Source organism: Oryza brachyantha, chromosome 3 (genome assembly GCF_000231095.2).
Source record: "Oryza brachyantha chromosome 3, ObraRS2, whole genome shotgun sequence".
Lineage (NCBI taxonomy): Eukaryota > Viridiplantae > Streptophyta > Magnoliopsida > Poales > Poaceae > Oryza > Oryza brachyantha.
In genome coordinates, this window is record NC_023165.2 from 8,057,083 (window position 1) to 8,069,751 (window position 12,669).

The 12,669-nt window shown below is 41.4% G+C and overlaps 4 protein-coding genes across 4 annotated transcripts; 2 read left to right on the top strand and 2 right to left on the bottom strand.

Annotated features, from left to right (window-relative positions):
- Positions 1–2,316: 2,316 nt before the first annotated feature.
- Positions 2,317–3,313, bottom strand: LOC102708231 (ATP synthase subunit b', chloroplastic). The gene has a single exon (XM_015835297.2). It carries the CDS (start codon positions 3,173–3,175, stop codon positions 2,531–2,533), a length of 645 nt encoding a protein of 214 aa, XP_015690783.2. The 5' UTR covers positions 3,176–3,313; the 3' UTR covers positions 2,317–2,530.
- Positions 3,314–3,655: 342 nt separating this feature from the next.
- On the top strand, positions 3,656–4,374 carry LOC102717600 (histone H2B.1). The gene has a single exon (XM_006649796.3). The coding sequence runs from the start codon at positions 3,764–3,766 to the stop codon at positions 4,217–4,219; it is 456 nt and encodes a 151-aa protein (XP_006649859.1). The 5' UTR covers positions 3,656–3,763; the 3' UTR covers positions 4,220–4,374.
- A 54-nt stretch (positions 4,375–4,428) lies between these two features.
- On the top strand, positions 4,429–7,237 carry LOC102717326 (glycine-rich RNA-binding protein 4, mitochondrial-like). Its single transcript, XM_006649795.2, has 4 exons — positions 4,429–4,548; positions 5,235–5,303; positions 5,410–5,516; positions 6,825–7,237. The coding sequence occupies exons 1-4, from the start codon at positions 4,464–4,466 to the stop codon at positions 6,879–6,881; spliced, it is 318 nt and encodes a 105-aa protein (XP_006649858.1). The 5' UTR covers positions 4,429–4,463; the 3' UTR covers positions 6,882–7,237.
- Positions 7,238–10,356: 3,119 nt separating this feature from the next.
- Positions 10,357–11,261, bottom strand: LOC102718440 (probable histone H2A.5). Its single transcript, XM_006649799.3, has 2 exons — positions 10,973–11,261; positions 10,357–10,869 (listed from the first exon to the last, which is right to left on the bottom strand). The coding sequence occupies exons 1-2, from the start codon at positions 11,195–11,197 to the stop codon at positions 10,615–10,617; spliced, it is 480 nt and encodes a 159-aa protein (XP_006649862.1). The 5' UTR covers positions 11,198–11,261; the 3' UTR covers positions 10,357–10,614.
- Between the last annotated feature and the right edge of the window lie 1,408 nt (positions 11,262–12,669).

Here is a 12,669-nt window from a genome sequence, read left to right on the forward strand (position 1 = left end):
TAATTATTCTCGTTTTCGGGGGTTAATCGTTAAAATATCATGAGCACTATACGGAACACTATTAGTAAATAAATAATCTTCAAAACACCACGAGTAAACAAGAAAGTCATGTCAAAACGTCAAAATTCACGTATTATACTGTTTTAAATAAAAAGGAACATTCTACCTCTAAGTCTTTTATTAGCACTATATTATTCCAGAAATTAATTAAAAATATAAAAATATTTATTTTCGAATAAATAATAGTAGAAAATAGGAATAATTGTTTTTTCGCGAAAAAAATACCATGACGTCTTCGAAAGCCGTATATTATTCCAATCAAGTATAAATGTCAATTTCAATCAAGCTTACAAGTATTAACTCTGAAAACCAGTGCACAACAAAAAATCTAAATGTTCTAGTAAAAAAATGTTAGATGGGTGCATACAATTTCCAACTTGCAGCAGCAGCAGCAAACTTGCAGCGAAGGTGGCGACGGCGAAGCTGACTTGCAGCAGGGAGACGCCGTGCGGCTGGTCGCGCGCGCCCGCGCTCCGGGTGCCGCCGCGCCTGGCCGCCTCCTCGCCGCGCGCCGGGCCGCCGGTAGGGTTCCAGATCTGCCGGCTAGGCAAGAAGAGGGAAGAGAAGGAAAAATGGTGATGTTTTAGACTCGAGGGTAAAAGAGTGTCTTAGTAAAAGGCAAAGAAGATAAAAGAAAAAATAAAAATGATATGATGAAATACACAATGGCTAAATGAGTGGTGTTTTGAAGGTTATTGGTTTACTAATGGTGTTCTAAAGAGAGCTCACTTTACGGATGTTGTCTTGGTAATCAACCCCGTTTTCTAAATCAACGCTCTATTTTGTGCCAACAGAATTCATGTGGGAAAATGGCATTCCAAAACATCCTAGGGAAAGTAGAATCTTGTTCATTTTTATGGTCACTTTCAACCTTTCCTAATTAATCATATGATTACCAACACAACTTTATCAAAATTTGACATTTCGTTATCACTTTCAACCTTTCCAAATTAATCATATAATTACCAACGAGAAATTTAACGAAATGTCACTCCATACGAGTGACTTTAACAAAATGTCATTCTTTATTGAGCTCTTATAAAAATGTCACCATCCTTTTTAGATTCTTAATAAAATGCCATTCTCAGGTATTTGAAGGGTATTCTTATTATTTTTCATCCAAAATGATTTGTAAAAGGACCTAAATGCCCCTGCTCAATTAAAAACCATGCAGCCCCCTTTTCTGGTCTGTCCATCCAAAATAAACTGTTGGGAGATATGATTTATTATGTGATGATGAATGGTTGATTTTGATTTTTGATGGTTATTGTTGTTGGGTGATATATTATGTGATGTATTTGTTAGTTAAGATGAAGTTGATATTTATTATATGATTTATTACATGATGATGATGAATGACTGGGATTTTGTTTTAGTGTTTGCAAATCACTTCAATGCATGTTGCTGCCTGAGATTTAATTTTTTGCTGGCCTGGACAGACCGGACAGAGGGCATTTGGGTGGGCGTGGTGGCTGGACAGACCAGAAAAAGGGGCTGCATGGTTTTAAATCGAGCAAGGGCATTTCGGTCCTTTCACAAAAGTGGCATTTTGTTATCAATCTAAGAAAAAGAATGATATTTTTATAAGAACTCAGTAGAGGATGGCATTTTGTTAAAGTCACCCGTATGAAGTGGTATTTTGTTAAATTTCTCAATTACCAACACAGCTTTACTAAATTTTGATAATTTTGAAATATTCTAGTCCCAAAACATCTACTAAAATGAGACCTCAAACTAAATACTACTACCCGACCTTTCTTTTCCTTTCCAAATTTATTCGTGCTAAAAATGTTTAGTGATTAAATGGACAAGACATTAAATGATGAGCTAAAACCGTATAAAACCGTATAGTTATCGCTTCTAGCTCTTGTTTTGTTAGAAGAGTCGTATGTTTATTTTTATTACTCTTCTGAATAAATTGAACAAAAAAGCTCAACTTTAGTGCAACGCAAAATTTATATGAAAAACAACGTTTCAAAACCATCTTTAAGGATCGAAATCATCCTTAAGAACGATAGGAATATTGGAGGAAGTTCGTGGAATTTTTTTGTTTTAGTACACTCCTCGCTCGCTTCGTGATGTTATCTACTCACTCTATTTCAAAACATAACCATTTCAATATAAGTATTTATGCAAGCGTGTTTTTTTTGTTGTTCTAAATTCTGCTATGAAACTGGAGCATCAACGCTTTAAGAGGAAGTCGATGTGGTTTTAGCATACACAAGCAATTCACAACAACCTGCCAACATTTCGAAAAGAAAAGGACAAATGCAACCCAATTTCTACAAAAGGGTTATTAATTTATACTTATGACGAGAGAAGCTCACTGAAATTACATTCTTAGGAGGGCCAGCGCCGGCAATGGACGGCAGCCCAGCAGCAGCGTATACACACAAATGTCATGGTCGCCGATAAACACTGAGAAAATCTTTACGAGACATGGTGGGGGGGCAAGATCGCCGGCCTGCCTTCACGCGGATGGGAGCACCTTCTTGACGATCTCGTCGCTGAGGGAGGCGATCTGAGCGTCGAGCGCCTTGACGGCCTCCTCCTTCTGCGCCTCCAGGTTAGCGAGCGCCTCCACGAGCTCGGCCTCGACGCGGCTGCGGCCCTCCTCCAGCTTGGCCTCCAGCTCCTGGGTTGTCTCCTTCTTCATCTTGTTGAGCGCCGCGGCGATCTCGGCGCGGGCGGCCTTCAGCACGGCGGCGGCCTGCTCCTCCAGCTGGCGCACCTCCTCGGACGCGTCCTTGACGTCGCCGAGCTCCGCCCGGATCTTGGCGTCGCGCTCGTCCATGAACTTGCCCAGCGGCGTGAAGTAGAGCTTGTCCAGCGCCACCATCAGCAGCAGGAACTCGATCGCGATCGCCGGGAGCGTCAGGTTGAAGTCGAACAGCGCCGCCTTCTCCATCTGCTCCGCCAGCGCCGGGAGCGGCGCCGCGGCTACGGCCGCCGCCGCCGCCGTCGCCACCAGACCCGGAATCTGCTTCAATCCCCGCGGCTGCTGCTCCCGCCGCCTGGGCGGCTGCGCCGACGACGACGCGACGGGCCTGAGCACGGCCGGCGCGCGGCGCGGGGAGCACGAGGTGGTGGCCGCAGCCATCATAGCCGTCGCCATGGGGGCGTGCGAGAAGCGAGGAGGAGGGGGGAGCAGCGGCAGCGTCGTCGGCGGCGGCGGCGGCGAGGAGTCGCGGTGTGGTGAAGAGAGAGGAGGAGGCAGGCGGGCTATCGGCTATCTAATCCGAACCGGGTTGGGTGGTGGGATTCCAAAGCAACCAAGGCCACACGACGCCGCCGCGCCATCGCCGCCACTAAACTAAACTCCTCCCCCAATATCACGCCTAATATGGGCCGGTCCGGGCCGTATGAAAGCCCAACAATCTCCATCCTGTGCCAGTTTGGGCCTAACAAAAAAGCCCAACAGGCCCACCAGCTTTCTAGGAGACTACTTGCAAGCCGCGTGCATCATCTGGAGCCGTTCGCTGCACCCTCCACGCATCCGACGGGTCTGAAGGCATGCCACGTCATCGATCTGCCACCCACCAGTCTCAACCAATGGCGTGCCACCACGCGCCTCTACATTACGGGGGGCGCTTTCCCCTTCGCCTCAGCTCCACGCGAAGGGAAGTCGTCTTCCTCCTCCCTCCTCACGAGCAATTCCCCCCCGTTTGGTTCCGCGATCCCACCACGAGAGATAGCTGCTCCTATGGCGCCCAAGGCCGAGAAGAAGCCGGCGGAGAAGAAGCCTGCCGGCGAGGAGAAATCGGCGGAGAAGGCGCCGGCGGGGAAGAAGCCCAAGGCGGAGAAGCGGCTGCCGGCGTCCAAGGCCTCCTCTAAGGAGGGCGGCGGTGGCGACAAGAAGGGGAGGAAGAAGGCGAAGAAGAGCGTGGAGACGTACAAGATCTACATCTTCAAGGTGCTGAAGCAGGTGCACCCGGACATCGGCATCTCCTCCAAGGCCATGTCCATCATGAACTCCTTCATCAACGATATCTTCGAGAAGCTCGCGCAGGAGGCCGCCCGCCTCGCCCGCTACAACAAGAAGCCCACCATCACCTCCCGCGAGATCCAGACCTCCGTCCGCCTCGTCCTCCCCGGCGAACTCGCCAAGCACGCCGTCTCCGAGGGCACCAAGGCCGTCACCAAGTTCACCAGCAACTAGCCATCGCTAGACTCTATCATCTATGGAGAGGCTTCGTCGCCATGCTTCTCCCCCTCATTTCCCTTCTCGTGTAGTTGCAAGCTTGCCTGCTTTGTCAATCCTGCTGAGTCATAATGGACGGCTTGGATTTGAAGTAATAGACGTGGAGTGGTATTATTTGTCAGTGGCTGATTCAACTTGTAATTTTTTTTGTGTCTTCGCTATTGCGATTTGGGGATCTAGGGTTTGAGAGGGGACTCGGGAGATGATGCTGCGAGGTGGGCGGCTGGCGGGTTTGGCCTCTCGGATGGTGGGAGCCAAGTCTTTCAGCACGGAGATATTTGTGAGCAGTAAGTAAAAAAAAAAATCTCCTTGTCCTCCGTCCTGGCAGTCCTGTGGTTCGCTGCCCAGAATGGTTGAATCTGTGATGGCCTGGTGATCTGTGTGCGAGAAACTTTTATAGTTCATATGCGGTTTCATGATCGGTTGTGATTTTGGAGTGGTTGGTTGGATGTAATGAGCACTAGTAATGATAGCTTTGGCACTCCAGGCAAGGACCAACGTTCGGTGCTTTCAGAATATGATTCTTGGGGTTGCTATGACGGATACTATCAGATGGTGCTTTCTGCTTTCTAGTCGCAGCCTAGAAAAGTTGCTGGATATAATGCTATATGGTCTTTGTAAAATCTATGGATTGATTCTTTTTTTTCCTAATGTGCTACTAGATTATATATCGAGTCTGTGAGATGCCCACCAGCTCAGTTTAATTCCTGTGAAATTCCTCCAAAACCTGAATGAGCCCTAAGTAGAACACATAGATCACTACACTGAACTTTGCTGTGTGCTATCACTTGCAAGTACTGTACTCTAATTTGAATATTTCCATATATATACTCTGTTATTATGCGCATTAAATCAACGTGTCCTGTAATGTTTTGGTATTTCTTGCTCATGCAGCTTCAGTGTCGATTTGTTCATCTTGGCTTGCTTGCTCGTACAGCTTCAACATTGTTTTGTTCATCTTGGGATTTTGTAGGGCTATCATTTTACACGACAGAGGAAGAACTTAAAAATATTTTCACACCATTTGGCGCTGTCGAGGAAGGTACCAGTTAGCAGTCATGCTTTCACCACAGGGGAATTGGAGATCTTTGCTGTTGCTTTCTATTGACTCAACTTTCATTCCCCTTTTTATATTTCATCAAATGTAGCTCGATTGGTGAGAGACAATCAAACTGGAAGGCCTAAGGGATTTGGTTTTGTCAAATATTCATCTCAAGCGGAAGCAGAGAAAGCTGTCAAGGCAATGGATGGAAGGGTATTTGCTTTCCTCATCCATTATCTTGGCTGACCTACAAATTTAATGTACTGATGCTAATATAATGAAAAGTTTATAAATTATGATGGTTGTCATTTATTGGATAAGAGATTCTAAAATCCTGGATATTGCATATACCTTTTTTTAATCATAATTGAAGGCACATACACAACACATAGACTCACTTTTCTAGCTAAGCCTGCAGATGGGTTATTATGATTCACGGTACTATCTTTGTATATTGAGCGGGTCTCATTTTGTCATGTGATCCTGATCTACTTCACAGACTAGGATCTTTAAATCCTGTTTTTTTTGTTGCCATGTCTTGCTGCCCTCCACTGGTACTTCACTAGATAAAGCACTTACCTATAGAGATGAATGAAAAGGACCGATTAACTGCTAAAACCTCATTTCAAGATTTAATGCATTACATGTTAGTACTATTGGGATAACTACATGTCTTGGTATGGAAACAGTAGCAGATCGCTAGTTTCTGCTGGCTGGGATTTATAGGATTTACTTGCAAACCAAATCAGAAACTTGCTACAGATTGGATTTACTGTGAAAGCCATGTGAAACGAAATTGTTGCTTTACTGTGAAAATTATATGCACCAATCTTTTGTTTGCTTTAATAGTACTCGCTTCGTTTCATATCGTAAGATTTTCTTGGTTTGCCTAGATCCATCCATGTATCCATATATATTTTTCATTAGTTTGTATATGTGTCTATATTCATTAGCATATGTATGAAAAACTTATAATGAGGAACGGAGGTAATAATTATTTTTATCTTCTTTGATTGCAATTGAAATATATTTGTTGGGAATGTTTTCAAGGTTGGCTGTGTTGACCTTAGCTGCCATCGTTTCACAGTTACAACTATTTATAAGCCAAAAATTGAATTTTAGAACTTAATTTTAGGCTTAATTTTTTAGTTTTTTCATCGTATTTTTTTGAACTTTCAAATCGTTATGGACACGTATATAAAAGTTTGACTTGAAATTATTTTTCGTTTACAAAAACGTGTTTTCACGTTTTTTTCTAAAAAGCAAAACGATGGGAGCCATCGCTAGAATTTCACCATTTCTGTCACGAGGGAATATTTCTGTTTTGGGATCATGAGCATTCATTTGATATAATGTATTAATGGAGACCATCCATGAAATTCAATATTCATATTCAAGCTTAGGTATGTACTTCACTACATCAAACACTAGTCGATTCTTGATTGGTTTTACTAAGCTTCATTTTTACATGATTGGTGCTACTCTAAGCTTAATCTCCCAATTAATTCTTTCTTTTGGCAGATCCTGCGGGGAAGACTAATTTTTGTGGAAATTGCAAAAGAACGTAAAAGCACATAGGGGATGCTCCAGCTCCATCGCGTGGAACTGTAACATTTTCCTGGCTTAAAGGCGTGTTTGGCTTGATATCTGGGCCTGTTCTCACAAACAAGACTCAGCTTTTCGAAGTTCAACTGCATTGTGGCTATTGCTGAGTACTAGTGAACAAGGACATTGCTACGAGGGCGATGGTTAAGTTGATGTCTCATTTGTAACTGATTTATACGTAGAACTGTTGACCGCTGCAGTAATGTTACTGGCTACTTGGTACTAGCATTATACTCCTATTTGTGAGGGATGTTGGATGAGCTAGATACTCACCGCTGTTTCCATGTTGTCTTCTGTGCCATTCATAAGGCAGGCATCTATTATATATATAAATTATATATATAAAGTAATAGAAAAAAGGCTTTATGTTTTTCCTCACGGGCTAGGGCCAGAAATTCCGAGATTAATAGAAATAAAATATGAGAAAAAAAGAAAAATATTAATTTTTTGACCGTATATAGCCTTTTGAGTCGGACAACATCAAAAAAGGAAAATATCAATTTTTTGCCCGTGTATAGCCTTTTGAGTCGGACAGCAGCAAAAAAAGAAAATATCAATTTTTTTACCGTGTATTACAGGAGAGAGAGAGAGAGAATAAAATATCATGGCAATCTGTTGTTTATAATGCAATAGATCTCTAATACAGTTGATGTAGCACATTCATTCTTATGAGCCAAAAAAATTCCCATGTTAATCGAAAAGAAAAAAATCGGATTAGAAATACGATTTCAGAGTCCAGTATCTGGATAGAAATACAATTTTAGAATTAAAAATAAAAATAATAAAAAGTGTCAATGTGTAAGTACAGTTAGAAAAATCCAAATATCAGATTAATACCCAAGTTAATCGAAAAAAGCATCCGATTAGAAATACAATTTCAGAATTATGAAACAAAGAAAAATAAAAAACGAGTCCATGTATCGATACAACTTAGAACAATCTAAATCTCGGATTAAAATGTTTAAAATAATTAATATTGAGCGAAGAGTCCATCTATAAATTAAAAAAATCTGATCAGAAATATAATTTCGGAATTAAAAATAGAGAAAAACAATAAAAAGAGTCCATGTGTAAATACAATTTTAAAAAACACCAAATTTTAGTTTAAATTTTTTTAAATAATTGATAGTGAGGAAAGAGTCATATATAAATACAATTTGGAGACATAGAATTCCGTTAAAAATAAGTAAAATTAAGAGAAATGGTCAATATTTAAATTCAAACTTTAGAATTATCTAAAATTTGAATTACAAATTTAGTATTATGAAAAAAAGTTTATGTAGATATAATATATTAGGATACTAGTCGTACAGTATATACGGGACACCGTACTAGTTATATGAATTTGATCTGGGAAGCCGACGTCTCCATCCGGAATCTTGATAATCTGATTAACCGGATTTGAATGGTTTGGATGGCACAATCCCTCACCCTCCACCCGTCTACACACTTGTGTTTCGTTGAAAATAAATACAAGTAAAATAACTTATTAATAATTAAAAATATTATAGATAAAATTTTTATATATAAGTTCTTAGTACTCTAAAGGCAAAAAATATACTAAATTCTTAAATTCAATTAAATTTAAATTTTGACTTTCAAGTATAAATTAAAAACAATCTCATTACATGTACGACCTAATTGTACTACCTGCATACGACTAAAACACTGCAACAATTAGACAAAGGAGAAAAAAGAGACAAGTGAGTCTCAGTGAGACTGTAATTACTGTGACATACGTAAGTTAGATGGTTAAGATAGCAATTTTTATTAAAAAATTATAGCACGAGGCGCGCTAAAATATGCAGGTCTAAGTTTTATCGGGACGTGGTCACCTGCCATTTCAGGCGTGGTTGTACGCAAGTTGGACATCATCGTCGTACTGCTTTCTGGGTTTTCTAGGTTTTCTAGTCAAGCTTTTGACCATTCATCTTATTTAAAATATTTATTAAAAAATTGAAAAAAATTAGTCACATATAAAGTATTATTCATGTTTTATCATACAGTAACAAGAAAAATATTAATCATAAAAAATTTCCAAATAGTCAAAAATTCTAAAAAAAACACATAAATTTGTTTATTTTGGACGGAGGCGATAGCATATTATTTTCTTTCTTTTATTTATGCGTTTAGGGTGGTGATTTCAAAATTTATAAATAAAAAATAATTTGTGAATAAACCTTTTATATATGAATTTTTAATGATCTAAAAGCCAAAGTTAGAAAATAAAATTCGGTGAAAAACCATAAAATCAACTCTAAATTTAAGATTAAAAATTCAAATTTACTTTATAACACATAAGTATAAACGAAAAGATATATGGTACCTATTGTATCCTTTAAAAGTTGTTCTGATACGTAACTGGTTTTTCGCTGTTAATTTATGGATGCATCTACTTGTTTTTACAGCCACAGAAAATTTTATAAATTTCCTCATTTAGAAAATTTTATATGACTTGGTTTTAATTATTAATTTTTCGTTGTTTCGGTCGTGTCTTTTGCTTATGGGACGCCACGATTCAAACTAGCCCAGGCTGATCTATGAACTTTCTGATTATTATGATTAGTTTCATCTCCTCACAAAAATCATTTAAAACCTCCTCGTTTCAAATAATGCCACACAATTTCTTTTATAATTATAAAAGATGCAAACATAAACACACCCACTATAAGTGCCTCAGGATCCTTCATACACGGAACACAGAAATCGTCGACTCACTAGGATCTTCACCAATTAACTTAGGGGCTGTTTAGTTCCCAAAAATTTCCACCCAAAAACATCACATCGAATATTTGGATATTTAAATACATTATTAAATATAGATAAATGAAAAACTAATTGCATACTTACGTGAGAAATAATGAGACAAATCCTTTGAGTTAAATTAATATATGTTTAACTATAAGTGCTACAATAACCCAGATGCACTAATGATAGATTAATTAGGCTCAAAAGATTCGTCCCGCGGTTTATAGACCCGCCGTGAAATTAGTTTTTTTATTCGTATCCAAAAATCTCTAACATTCGATCAAACATCTCGATGAAACATCGGATGTAAGATAAAAAATTTTTATTAACACCTCCTTAAAAGGCGCCAAGCTTTTTTGCCCGTTCAATTTTTGGTGAAAGGGCACTCAGGCCCCAAGTAGCCATCCCCCTCTCTCTCTCTCTCTCAACCCAGTTGGCCCGCCAAAATCCCATTGACACCAAAATCCCTTCAATATTACACAGCTTGAAAACAAAAACATTTTCATCCTCCCCGCCCGCCCCTTTCCCTCGGAAGACTTCAAATCAGAGCGCCAAATCTCACCTCCCAAAATGCAGATTCCAAACAATCACTCAAATATTCGTTTCCCAAACAAGAAACAATCCCTTCAACAGTCATCCACACTTCTTGATCCAATGATTTCCATCCTAAATTGAAAAAAAAAATATTGAGAGGCATCAACATAAAATTTTGCGTGCTCTTCAACTATATTTCAATATTACAGACCCTAAACATAGATCTCCACAGCCAAGGCAGATGGAACAAGAACAGATTTGAAGAAAAATTTAACATCTCTTAAATTTATCTTCGAACGGGGGCACAGGTCACAGGGTTCGACGCGACACCATAGATAAACACCACCAGACTACAAACAAAACACCCGCCACGGCATTACACAGCTTCCAATCTACCAGCTAAAGCGTCCTACGACGAGCGAGTCTATGCCTTCTTGGGGGACTTGCCGGCGGCCTTCTTGGGCGACTTGGCCTCCTTGCCGGCGGCGGCGGCCTTCTCCGCCGTCTTCTTGGGCAGCAGCACCGGGTTGATGTTGGGGAGCACGCCTCCGTGGGCGATGGTGACGCCGGCCAGCAGCTTCCCGAGCTCCTCGTCGTTCCGGATCGCCAGCAGCACGTGGCGCGGGATGATCCGGTTCTTCTTGTTGTCCCTGGCCGCGTTGCCGGCGAGCTCCAGCACCTAATCGCACAAAAAAAGAGACCAAACCAGATTAGAAAACCACACTGCGGCACGAAGCTGCATCTACGAAACGATGCCCGTCAAGGTCCACGAGAGCGGTTACCTCAGCAGCCAGGTACTCAAGGACGGCGGCGAGATAGACGGGTGCGCCAGTGCCGATCCGCTGGGCGTAGCGGCCCTTCTTGAGGTAGCGGCCGATACGGCCGACGGGGAACTGGAGCCCGGCCTTGACCGAGCGCGAGACCGACTTCTTCCTCGGCCCGCCGGCCTTCCTCCCGCCGGCTCCCTTCTTCACCTTCCCAGCCGCTCCGGTGCCGGTGGCGTCCATGTCTGGCTGGCTAGCTAGCGGCGGCTGCTCGAGGCGCAGAGGACTTTTGGTCGAATGCGAGGTTGGCGATGGCGAGACGACGCCGACGGGACGCGTATTTAAACGGTTGGGAAGGAGAGGGTGGTGGGCCCGTCGATCCGTGGGAGGGGGGGTGATGGACGGCTGGATCGTGAGGAGGATGGACGGCTGGGATGGGGATCGCGGCGGGGCGATCCGTGGGAGGGGCGGCTCGGCCAATCAGAGGCGAGGAAAATTGGGGGCGTGTTCCCGCCCAAGCGAAGGGGATTTTTGGCCAAAAGTGAAAAAGGCCGCGCCACCCAGGCTGCCAGTGAGTGAATTGATTTGCAGGCGTGGACGGTGAGCGGGTGAACACGAGGATTTTGTTGATTTTGGTAGCTACTACGTATATGATTCGTGGTTATATCTTGATAAAATTTTTGGTTGATATTAATTGAGGATCAGATTTTTTATATGATGATTATGCCCCCAAAAATGGAAGGAGGAGATCTGGTATTTTACATCTTATCTTTTCGTTTTTGCTTATAATTATAAGTAAAATTTTGAATTTTTGTTTTAAATTCAGAGTTGATTTTGAAGTTTTTTTCGTTTTAAGATATACCATTTCGTTTTTTTCTCTTCAACAGTCAAAAGATCTACTGTAATGTTCATGATCAATAATAAACGATTATAGAGGATTAATTGTTTCTGTGAATGATTGAACATGTGATAGTCCTACAAAAGTTCCGGTGCTCTAACCGGAAGTTCCAAGATGTTGAAAAAATATAGTTATGCTATTGTGAATCTAGCCATTGGGTAATTTGAACTAACCGGCAATTCCAAAGTTGCAATCTTTTATCCCTAGTGAGTGAAAATTGAGCTTCCTATTTGAACCCAACTCATTCTCTTATGAGGTTTGATGCTACAATTTGATTTTTTTATGGGCTTGTGTGCAAAGAAGAGCATCATTCTATGGCTTTTTCCCGCCATACTCCATCAATCATTATGTTGTACATATTGTTCGATAGTTAGAGCGGTGTTTTGAGTGCTCGAGCCTGCATCCCTATTTTTCTAGAGCGAGTGTCCAACCCCAAGCCAATTATTATGTGGACTTGTTACTCTTAGTGGTAGAGTACTCCCATACAGTTGGACATGTCACCCACGAGCCATCAATCTATGTATGGGTGCTTTATGGGTACTAGGAAGTTTGCAAAGCTTGGGGTTTTGCATATGAATGGTAGAATACCACTTTAGGTTTATAGGATGGTGAATAGAAAATTCACAAACTTAATACAATACAAAAGTTGAAAGTCAGGATCATGTATTCTGATTTGGTCTGAATTTCCTATGTGTGTATCGGATTTTCAGTAAGCTAGATCTAGAGATATCACACCATGTAAGCATAATCAACAACTAATTGCTTGTGGCAACTAACAAGATACGTTAATCTAAGAAAATGCACAAGGTAGATAGAT